Source organism: Euwallacea similis, chromosome 12, assembly GCF_039881205.1.
Source record: "Euwallacea similis isolate ESF13 chromosome 12, ESF131.1, whole genome shotgun sequence".
Lineage (NCBI taxonomy): Eukaryota > Metazoa > Arthropoda > Insecta > Coleoptera > Curculionidae > Euwallacea > Euwallacea similis.
Genome location: NC_089620.1, coordinates 5203991 through 5215556, shown reverse-complemented (window position 1 = coordinate 5215556; position 11566 = coordinate 5203991). Strand labels below are relative to the sequence as shown.

Here is an 11566-nt window from a genome sequence, read left to right as displayed (position 1 = left end):
TCACGCCACCTCTATGCCGGACGCCACCTATCCAGTAAACAAGTTCCTGATAGGTTTATCCCAAGAGATTCAGGAGCCCATGGTTTTGACGTCGTCTTTGGAATTTCGACACTTCATCAGTGGTTCATTTTCATTCACCTCTCTATTTTACACATGATGCATAATTGCACCTTTTCCATAACGCTCACTACCATAGCTCTTTACCACAGCAGCTTATGGCTGTTTGAAGCCTATTCTTGCAAACCGACTTCAAGGGGCCCACCCTCATCTATTGTGCAGCTTTGCACTTAGTTTGCTCATTTTTTTTTTTAAGCATTCTTTGTGTCTCTACGGCACACCCTAAACGATCCATGAAGCAGTCCGTAGCTATGCAGTTGTTGGAGCCATTGGCAATCTTGAACGTCAGACTTCCTACCAGGTACATTCTTTACATGCCGTGCATTTACCAATCTTACCTCGAATTTATATGACTCAAGTATTTGAAATAAAGGAATCCAGTATACTCCTGTTGATTCCATAGCTACTGTTGTAACTTTACACTTTTTCAACCACTGTGCTAAGTTATGAAGGTCTTCAGTAAAGCAGCCAAATTTCTGAACGCGTTGTTCATCTCCTCCTTCAGGTACACACACATAGTGTACAGCTGAACCAACGTCTATTCCTGCTGCATTAGGATTCACTATTTCTAATTTACTTTTTGCTTTTTTCATGGTAACTCCTACATATAATTTGTTACAGGGAAACGCTTCAGCTTGGAACGGTTGATAGTACAATCTCCTAACCGAGGTAGTCTAAATGACTCCATCAATGATTTGACCGTTCCTTCCAAGACCATGCTTGCATACGGGCACTTAGGCACCATTGAAAATGTCGATCATAACTGCAGAGGCGCTCCCTCTACAACTATACTTGAAAATTACTAAAAACTTAAATTTGTGTGTTTCTTTCTGATTTGACAGATTTTGTCTGTTCGATGCTTGCATAACACTTTGTACTGTTTTAATTTTTGCCTAAAGCTTTTAATTCAGCGTGAATTTTAGGGGCTCCATATCTGCATTTAGAAGCTTGATGTATTTTTTGAATATCTGCTAGAAGCCCTTCTTTTGCTAATTCTTTACTGCTTTTTTCCTTAGCAACCCATACCACCAGCACAAAACCCTACATAGTTCCTGTGTTTTATAGCAATTTCTATATAAAAGAATACTTTACTCTTTTTCTTTGCCCAGGGCTTTTTTTAAAATGTCTCTTTCTCTTGTTAGTTCTTTTTTTAGATCAAATCTTTCTTTGTCATAAGGAGCCTTTGCCTGGAAATGCGTATGCTCCAGACATTTTTCCATCATATTTTCTTACTTAACATACTGCCATCTATACCTAGATCTTTTGCTATTTTTGTACTTGCTTGACCTGTTTCTTTAACCAGCTTAACAGCTTCTAATTTGAATTCTGCTGTATATTCTCTTCTATTTGTCATATTTTGAAAAAACGTTTTATTTTACTCCAAAAACGTCTTAACTTTCTCTCTACTTTTTCTGGACTACTCCGAATCGGTTGACAAATTGGACGTTTGATAAGCATAATTTGGAGCTTCTTGTGTAATGACTATATCATGAGCGTGACTCTCTCTTAATCCTGATGCAGTAATAGTAACAAATTTACAATTTTTTTTCATCTCTTCTATATTCCTATTACCAGTATACCCCATTGCAGCTTGCAATCCGCCAATTAATTGATGGATCACTCCTGAAGCTGGACCTTTAAATGGAACTCTTCCTTCCACTCCTTGTGGAATTAATTTAAGTTTTGAATCTTTATCTTGAAAATAACGGCTAGCTGAACCTCGTTTCATTGCACTAATAGATCCCATTCCTCGATAGCCTTTATATGCTCTGCCCTTATACATGATAATCTCACCTGGACTTTCGTCAGTGCCAGCAAAAATCGAACCAATCATCACAGAGTCAGCACCAGCTGCAATAGCTTTTGCAACATCTCCTGAGTATTTTACCCCACCATCAGCAATTAGTCTTACGTTTCTTGCTCTACACGCCTCTGCAACATTCTTGATTGCAGAGAATTGTGGCACACCAACACCTGTAACTATTCTGGTTGTACAGATTGATCCTGGTCCTATTCCAACCTTCACTGCATCAACACCCGCATCAATCAACACTTCAGCAGCCTCCTTTGTTGCAATGTTTCCGCCAATTAATTGCGTATTAGGATACATCTTTTTTATTTCCCTAATGGTATTGATAACGTTTTCGGAATGACCGTGAGCAGTATCCACAACAACTACATCAACTTCTTCTCCGATCAAAGCTTCACATCTTTCTATACCATCTTTTTTACCAGTGCCAATTGCAGCAGCAACTCTGAGCCGTCCTTTACTGTCTTTACATGAATTTGGGTATCTATTGTATTTTTCAATGTCTTTAACCGTAATTAAACCTATACAACAAGAATTTTCATCTACGACCAAAAGCTTTTCTATTCTATTTTCATGCAACAATTTCATTGCTGAGGCACTATTCACTCCCTGCTCCCGCACTGTCACTAACTTATCTTTTGTCATCACTTCGGAAACTTTTACATTCATGTTCTGGTCTTCAATAAACCTCACATCTCGGTTAGTTAAAATTCCAACTAACTTGCGTTGATCGACTACAGGAATGCCAGAATAATTGTGCTCTCTCATTAATGAAATTGCTTCCGCAACTGTTTTATCCGGTGAAATCGTAATTGGGTTATACACGATCCAACTTTCATATTTTTTCACCCTTCTCACTTCTAAAACTTGTTCATCTATTGATAAATTCTTATGTATGCAACCTATCCCTCCATGTTGGGCAATAGCTATTGCAAAGCCCGATTCAGTAACAGTATCCATTGCAGAGGATATGAGAGGGATATTTAGTTCTATACTATTTGTTAAATAATTTTTTGTATCTGCATCGCAAGGCAATATATTAGAATAGGCTGGCAAAAGAAGTATATCGTCAAACGAATAACAAGCTTCCATTTTTTTCATAGGCTTTATTTAAAGCTTATACGCCAATTAATTAAATTGCAATAGGCAAAATTAGCTAGGAGCCTTTAATTGTATAGCTCTAACTGTTTTTAGGAGATAGAAAAGCTATATAGTTGCTAATACATTTTATTGCAAAATAAGCATTCTACATTATTTGCCAGCAAACAAAACTGCTCAATAGTTAAGTTTTCTGGACGCTGGTTTCCGCTCAATTTAGCGTTTTCAAGGACAGTTTCAGCGTGGTTCGTTATATTTTGCAAGCTATTTCTCAGCATCTTTCTTCTTTGAGAAAAAACAGCACGTGTTAATTTTATTAAGGTTTCCAAGTTTACTACAAACTTTGGGGTAGGCAAAGGATTTACTGTAATTACTGAAGAATGTATTTTTGGTCTTGGAAAAAACTCTTTAGGTTCAATATCAAATTCCTTTTTTATATCGTATAGTAACTGGCTTAGCACTGATAGAGGACCATAATCTTTAGAATTGGGTCTTGCTGTAATGCGATCTGCTACCTCTTTTTGAAACATTAATGTCAAACTCGTAAAAAATTTTATACTATTTAACCACTTTAAAAATAACGCTACCGAGATATTGTAAGGCAAGTTAGCAATAACTTTAACTGGGCGCTCTATCAGCTCTTCTTCTGTAACATGCAGTACATCTGCTTCTATAATTCTATACTTTCCTTGATGCTCATTTAGCAGTTGGTCATGGTGTTTTACTAAATCTCTATCTTTTTCTATAGAAAGTAGAGACTTTGGATTATGCACCAATATTTCTCTTGTTAATGCACCATATCCAGGACCAATTTCAATGACATTAAAATTTTCCAGACTACCAGCTAAAGCGACGATTTTTTTGTTATCTCACTCGATAAAATAAAATTTTGCCCTAGACTCTTTTTTGGCTTCAGTAAAAATTTTTTCATATTATTTTCATTATACAGTATTTTAAAAATTAGTTGACTAAAATTCATTGATAATTGTATATTATTAATGTGTTTAACGCCGGCTTAGCTCAATTGGTAGAGCAACTGACTTGTAATCAGAAGGTTGTCAGTTCAAGTCCGACAGCCGGCACTCTCACTCATATAAGTAAAGTTGATGTCCTTTTTAATAGTAGCAAATTGGAAAATGAATGGAATGCGTTCTTCATTTGTTGACTTTATAGGCAAACTTAACGACAAGAGCAACGAAATTACCTCTAAATTAGTAATTTGCCCTCCTTTTACGTCATTTCCAAGCAGTATAGAGTTGAACAATAATATTAATATAGGAGCACAGAATTGCCATCATAAAAAGTTCGGTTCTTACACAGGTGAAATTAGCGCAGAAATGTTAAAAGAACTAGGGTGTACTTACGTAATACTTGGGCATTCTGAAAGGGCTAATGAAAAAGATAGTGAAATAAAACTTAAGTCGGAAATAGCAATAGAATCAGGCTTACACCCAATTATCTGTGTAGGTGAAAATTCAGAAGATTATAAGAATGAAAAAACAAAAGAAGTAATAGAATATCAATGTAAAAACCGCTTGCCAACACACGGTGAATATACCGTAGCATATGAGCCAATATGGGCAATAGGTACAGGTCATGTGCCAAATAATGATGCAATTACTGAGGTGATAGAGGTAATAAAATTGTGTACTGGTAAAAAACACATTATATATGGTGGTTCAGTTAGTTCAGAAAATATAGAAAATTTGTTAAATATTTCAAATTTATCAGGAGTTTTAATTGGCAGTGCAAGCTTAGATTTCGATCACTTTTATAAAATTATACAACAAGTTGAAAAAAAGTTTTCTCTTATCAATTCTAAAAGTAGATAAAAGGGAATTACTCACTATAGGAATAGGGCTATCACGGGCGTCTCAGTAGATTCCGCTAATGCGTACTCCCTCGTCATAACGTCACGGTATCCGCTAACACGTAGCGAGATGACGATTGTCAGAGTGACACTGGGTTCCATACAAAAGTGGTGTCATCTAAGTAGCTGATACTGATTTCTATCCAAGACGCCAGTGCCCAGACTACTTGGATCCAGAAGACTTAATTTCAACCAAGTGGCTGCATAATAAAGGCTGGATTCCAGCGTCACGCGCTGGAATGACATCTTTCTTGGTGGACTCAAATCATAATGTTCGTACGGTTGTGGGCTTATAGCTTAGAAAATTAACGATATTTTATTCCCCGGTGAACGCTCTATTTTGTTTTCCAACTCTAGTTCCAAAAGAGCCATTAGAGCTATGTTGGTAGAAAGTCCGCTTGCTAATATAAGTTCATCTATATCAACAGGTACAGAGTTAATATGATCAACTATAACAGATTTTGCCTGTTGTAATTTTTCTTGTTTTTGGTTAACAGAGTGGTGCTCAACATCAAATAGGTTTTTTTGCTGCGGAGGTAAACTAAACCTAATACTCTCTATTATGTCATCAGCGGATTCGATAAGCTTAGCACCGTTTTTAATTAAATAATTACTACCACTACAGCGTGAATCTAAGGGGAAACCAGAAACTGCAAACACCTCTCTCCCTTGATTTAAAGCAAAATCTGCTGTTATTAGAGAGCCAGAACGTTTCGATGCTTCAATCACTGCAACACCTAGCGATAGGCCAGATATAATTCGATTCCTTTGAGGAAAATATTGAGGCTTTGGTTTAGTAGCAAATGGAAGCTCAGTAATTACTAACCCACCGTTCCCAGTGATTTTTTTGTATAGATCAAAATTCTCTTTTGGATACACCGCATCAATTCCGCTTGCTGTAACAGCAATAGTGGGATGATTTTTGTATATTACACTGTTTGCTGCAGTATCGATTCCTTTTGCAAGTCCAGAAACAATAACAAAACCAGCTTCGCTTAAATCAAGTGCCAACTTATTGGCAAAATTTCTTCCATTCATTGAAGAGTTACGCCCACCGATTATTGCAATTATCTCACGGCTTAATAATGATATATCACCAAGCGCAGTTATTACAGGAGGACAACTAGAGATATTTCTTAAAAGATCAGGGTAATCTGGGTCACATGCGGGTATAATTTTAGCTCCAATTCTTTCTGCATTATTGATTTCTTCTCGTGCATCTTGAATGCCATACACCTTATTATTAGCCACCCTATTGAGATATTTCAACACCTCATCTAGCGATCCATGTGTTCTTAGTATACTAAAAAACTTTATTGGTCCTATAGTTCTAGCCAAGCTTAACCATACTTCTAATTCTTTGTTGTTCAATTTATTTATCTTCATAAAAGACTTGAATTTCTTATCAATTTAGTGTACCCAAGATAATACAAATATACAGTGTTTTATGACGCATTTTGTTACAGATAAATGCATAAAATGTAAATATACGGACTGTGTGGAAGTATGTCCCGTTGACTGCTTCTATGAAGGTAAAAACATGCTCGTGATTAACCCAGATGAATGTATTGATTGCGGAGTGTGCATACCTGAGTGTCCAGTAGATGCAATTGTAACTGATGATTCCATAAAAGATATTTTAGAACTAGATGAAGAGTTACTGAACAGTGAACAAAAAATCTTCAAATCATTTTACAACATAAACGTAGAATACTCACAAAAATGGCCAAATATCACAGCTAAGAAGCAACCTCTCTATACAGCAGAAGAGTATAAGGAAAAAAAGGATAAAACAACTTATTTTGAGGAAAATTTAGAATAATATTAACAAAGAAAAAGATCAGACTCCTTGCATAACCATATGAAAAACTAGCAACTCACTCTTCTTTGTCATTCCAGCGCGTGACGCACAATCGTACGAACATTGCAATTTGCAGGTGGCAGATGGTGTCATGCAAGTAGCTGACACTGGTTTCCATCCAAAAGGGCAGTGCCTCTATGATGTCATCCGAGTAGCCCCTATGATGTCATCCCAGTGGCCTCTATGATGTCATCCCAGTGCCTGACACTGGGATCCAGAAAAAAGAATGGTGTCATTCCAGTGCCCAAACACTGGAATCCAGACTTTCCGTAAAAACGTTATATTTTAACATAACACTTTATATGCTCACCAACTTAGTGCTAATCAAAATCCTGGATCCAAGTAGTCAGGGCACTGGAATGACACCATTTGTTGTATCTTAACAAAACAAACGTTCGTACAGTTGTGCATAGGATAGAGCTATAGAATTTTTCAAAGCGTTTTTTCTATTGAAGATAAGAGCATCTTTTATATATGCTATATAGTAAAACATAGGATGTTCATAGTTCCAACTATAGCAATTTTAAGTGGTGGATTTTCTTGTGAGAGAGAAGTGTCGCTTATGAGCGGAAGAGCAGTGAAGAAGGCGCTCGATAGCCTTTCATATAATGCAATAGAAATAGATGTTGACAGCAATATTGCTGAAAAGCTTAAAAAAATTAATCCGGGCCTTGCTTTTATCGCTCTGCATGGACCTTATGGTGAAGATGGCTGCATTCAAGGTTTATTGGAAATCTTAGGTATAAAATATACACACTCAGGAGTTATGGCTTCGGCTGTTGCTATGAACAAGGCAATGTCAAAGCATATATTTTGGTCCCTTAGTATTGATACTCCAAAAGGTTATGTAATTAGCCAAGAAGATGTACTAAAAAATAATATTAAAATCGATTATCCGTACGTCTTAAAACCAATTAATGAAGGTTCAAGTATTGGAGTGTACATAATTTTCTCGCACGAGGATTACTTAGAACTGAAAGATAATAGTTCTACTATAATGGAAAAGATGATCGTAGAAGAATACATACCGGGCATAGAGTTACATACTGCTGTATTGCTGGATGAAGCAATTGGCACTATAGAAGTACGACCAAAAAATAAATTCTATGATTATGAAGCAAAGTATACAGATGGATTTGCAGAACATATATTTCCTGCTAAAATTCCTGACAATATATATAAAATGACCTTGGAACACGCACTGAAAATACATCAATTTTTAGGATGCAAAACTATTTCCCGCTCAGATTTCCGTTATAATCCCAAAAATAACACTTTAAAAATGCTTGAGATTAATACACATCCTGGCTTTACTGAGTTATCGTTAGTGCCAGAAATTGCAAAATTGGCAAAAGGAATCAATTTTAATGAATTAGTTAAAATTATTATTGAAGATAGTTTGCAGCACAAAAATATTAGGGATTTAAGTCATGTTGAGCAGTATTACTAGAAGCCAAAGGAGTTTTTTGCGTAAGTGTGCCTTGGTTATTATCACAGCACTTTTTCTTACGCTAATACTTTACAGCTCACTTGATAAAATAATAAATCGATTTAATTACTACTTTACTTGGTATAATGACTGCCTATCTAGTTTATTACTCAGTAGTGGATTTTCAATCGACGAAGTAGTCGTGAGCGGCAATAAATTTACAAACAAAAAGGATATTCTAAGTTTGACAGATAGAACGCAACCTATCCTGTATATATCACTTTCAAAACTTGCCGGTAACATACAATCCGTAAGCAGGTGGATAAAACACGTAAGAGTTCACAGAATTTTGCCCAATACTCTACACATTAATATAGATGAGCATAAACCGTTTGCTCTCTGGAAAGATAATAACAAAACCTCGGTAATTGATTTCGAAGGCAAAGTGATCGTAGATGACTATCCAGTAGATGATCTTGTTGTAATTACAGGACAAAACTCGTTATCAAACCTAGAATTTGTTAGAGATGTGTTAGAGAGTAAAACTCAATTAAGTGACCACATTTCTTCTTTTGCTTATATAGGGAATAGAAGATGGAATATCATACTTGATAACGATTCCACAGTAAAACTGCCTGAAGATAACCCTTATAGTGCATGGGAATATTTAAACCACTTGCAAAATACAACTGATTTTACTTTCAGCGATTGGAGTATTATTGATATGCGTATTACTGATAAAATTTTTGTGAAGAGGTGATCTGCTGTAATCCAAGTAGCCCCTTTTCCTGTCATCCCAGTGCCCAGACACTGGAATCCCGCCGCGAACCGTCATACCGCGATTCATTCACGGTATCTCTTGGCATAGATCCCGCTAACACGTAGCGGGATGACACCCTACTAGCGGAAGTTACTCTCAAATGTTTGTTCATGTTAGCTATAAATATTAAGAAATTTACCAAACGAAAAGAAAGGCAAAAGAAGCCCCGTGGTGGTTGGCTATTTACTATGTACTAAAATATCGGCGTTTTTTTTATTCTAAAACGCTTGATTAAGAGCGATTTAGCTGCTTTTAACTTGCAACTAACCTACACCGCAAGTGTTTAAGAAATTTACTAAGCAGGAAAAAAGGCAAAGAAACCCCGTAGTAGCTAGCATTCAAATTCTCCCTTGTCAATTTGACGTTTTTTGCTGTCTTAAACGCTTTGTAAGCGCGTTTCGGCTTATATAGGTAAAAACCCAGAAATTTTTAAAGACATGCGATGCACGTAGTGCGAAAAATTAAACATGAGACGCCAAATACCCTAAGTTTTTTGTCATTAACCTGCACAGATTGCGAAGATAAATAAATAGCTTCAGTTTCATGATAAGGGGGCTGGCGAAGGGTGTCAAGGAATTTTTATGTAAGAGATCTATTGAAATGCCCCTGTAAAATTATACTATTAATTAGTACACTGTAAATTTAAAATTATAAATATGTTAAGCAGATTGGTAATTTTGCTATTAGTTTTTATACTTCCTTTTTCTTCATACTCATACCAGTTTAGAACCAAAGCAAAGCAAGCAGTAGTCTTAGATTTAGCTTCAGACTCATTCATTTTTGACCATAATTCTGATGAAAAAATGGCCCCATCTTCAATGAGCAAGCTAATGACTTTATATATAGCCTTCGATTATCTAAAAGCTGGAATAATACACATGGAGGATAAATTTCGAGTAAGTAGAAAAGCATGGGAAAGGAGAGGCTCTTCTATGTTTTTGAAAGAAGGTCAATCCGTTACGGTGAGGGAATTACTTGAAGGAATTACAACAGTCTCAGGCAATGATGCCTGCATAACACTAGCCGAGGGCATTGCAGGATCAGAAGAGAATTTTGTGGCTGAAATGAATGAAGTTGCACAAAATTTGAATCTGAATGACAGTCATTTTGTCAACTCAAGCGGGTGGCCAGACGAAGATCATTCCATGAGCGCAAAAGACTTGGTAATGCTGGCAAAAAGGATTTTCACCGATTTTCCTGAATATTATGATTTATTTTCCGAACAATATTTGACATATAATGAAATTGTACAAAAGAATAAAAATCTTCTACTTTTTCACGATATTGGGGTTGATGGCTTAAAAACCGGTTATACAAATGCTGGTGGTTACGGCATTGTAGCATCTGCAAAACGAAATGATAGGAGAATTTTTGCTGTCGTAAATGGTTTAAACACTGAGAAAGAGCGAATAGAAGAAGCAAAAAGATTGATACAATATTCCTTAAATCATTTTAACACTAAGAAAATATTCGTTAAAGACAGCGTAGTTGAGGAAGTAAATGTTCTCTATGGAAAAGATAGAAAAGTACCTATTACAGTTGCAAACGATGTTACCATAACTTACAACCGCAAATTGCATGACCAAATTAAGGTGCGTATTGAATATAAAGATATGATACCTGCACCCATTAAAAAAGGTCAAGAAGTGGGCAAAGTTTTTGTAGAAATACCAGGTATTGAGCAACAAACTACACCACTTTATGCAGCAAATGACGTGCAGGAATTGAATTTCGTAGAAAAGTTTTTTAGGATGTTGTTTTAAGTTTGATATTAAAGCAATTCCGAAAGAGAGATCTATTGCACTTTAGTGTAGTTTTAACTAACAATTTCTGTTACAATACAAGATTGAAGTGTTACGAAAATGTGCTGGTTATATTTGTTGCTGTCTAGTATCCTAGAGATACTGTGGGCTGTAACGCTAAAGTTTAGTAACAGTTTTACTAAAGTTGTGCCTTCGATTGCAACATTGGTAATTATGATCATTAGCATTTATTTTTTATCTCTTGCAGCATGCTTTCTACCTATTAGGGTATGCTATGCAGTTTCCTCTGGAATATGCACAATTGGAATAACTATAATTGGTGCAACCACTTTCACAGAGAATATTAATTTATCTCAAGTTTTATGTATCGTTTTAATTGTAATAGGAAGCATAGGGCTAAAGCTCTCTATTTAAACCTAAAAATTTATGCATGAATTGGATATATTTACTCTTATCGTCACTAATTGAAGTGTTCTGGGTCATAACACTTAAGCATAGTTATGGATTTACTCATCTCGTACCATCAATAATTAGCATACTCTCCATGGCTCTTAGTACATATTTACTTTCGCTCGCTACACGTTCTATACCTATCGGAGTATGCTATGCAATTTGGACTGGAGTGGGCGCTATAGGAGCTTCGATACTTGGAGTTTACCTATTTGATGAACCAGTTAATTTATTCGAAGTAATATGCTTTATTTTAGTTACATTCGGGATTATAGGATTAAAATTGTTTGATACTGCAAAACAAACTGTTGATAAAATGGAATAAAAGATCCCACTGGGATGAAAGAA

General features: G+C 35.9%; 3 protein-coding genes and 1 non-coding gene across 4 annotated transcripts; 2 read left to right on the top strand and 2 right to left on the bottom strand.

Moving 5' to 3' along the window:
• Positions 1 to 1534: 1534 nt before the first annotated feature.
• LOC136412531 (inosine-5'-monophosphate dehydrogenase-like) lies at positions 1535 to 2887 on the bottom strand. Its single transcript, XM_066395608.1, has one exon. It carries the CDS (start codon positions 2885 to 2887, stop codon positions 1535 to 1537), a length of 1353 nt encoding a protein of 450 aa, XP_066251705.1.
• A 1147-nt stretch (positions 2888 to 4034) lies between these two features.
• Positions 4035 to 4107, top strand: TRNAT-UGU (transfer RNA threonine (anticodon UGU)). The gene has a single exon. It is a non-coding gene; the product is annotated as a tRNA-Thr (tRNA).
• A 1085-nt stretch (positions 4108 to 5192) lies between these two features.
• Positions 5193 to 6281, bottom strand: LOC136412530 (DNA processing protein DprA-like). The gene has a single exon (XM_066395607.1). The coding sequence runs from the start codon at positions 6279 to 6281 to the stop codon at positions 5193 to 5195; it is 1089 nt and encodes a 362-aa protein (XP_066251704.1).
• A 3527-nt stretch (positions 6282 to 9808) lies between these two features.
• On the top strand, positions 9809 to 10768 carry LOC136412529 (D-alanyl-D-alanine carboxypeptidase DacA-like). The gene has a single exon (XM_066395606.1). The coding sequence runs from the start codon at positions 9809 to 9811 to the stop codon at positions 10766 to 10768; it is 960 nt and encodes a 319-aa protein (XP_066251703.1).
• The last annotated feature ends 798 nt before the right edge of the window (positions 10769 to 11566 follow it).

Bases quoted from the DNA above. Each gene is read 5' to 3' on its own strand.
- LOC136412531 (XM_066395608.1), bottom strand. From the start codon at position 2,887: ATGGATACTGTTACTGAATCGGGCTTTGCAATAGCTATTGCCCAACAT.
- LOC136412530 (XM_066395607.1), bottom strand. From the start codon at position 6,281: ATGAAGATAAATAAATTGAACAACAAAGAATTAGAAGTATGGTTAAGC.
- LOC136412529 (XM_066395606.1), top strand. From the start codon at position 9,809: ATGGCCCCATCTTCAATGAGCAAGCTAATGACTTTATATATAGCCTTC.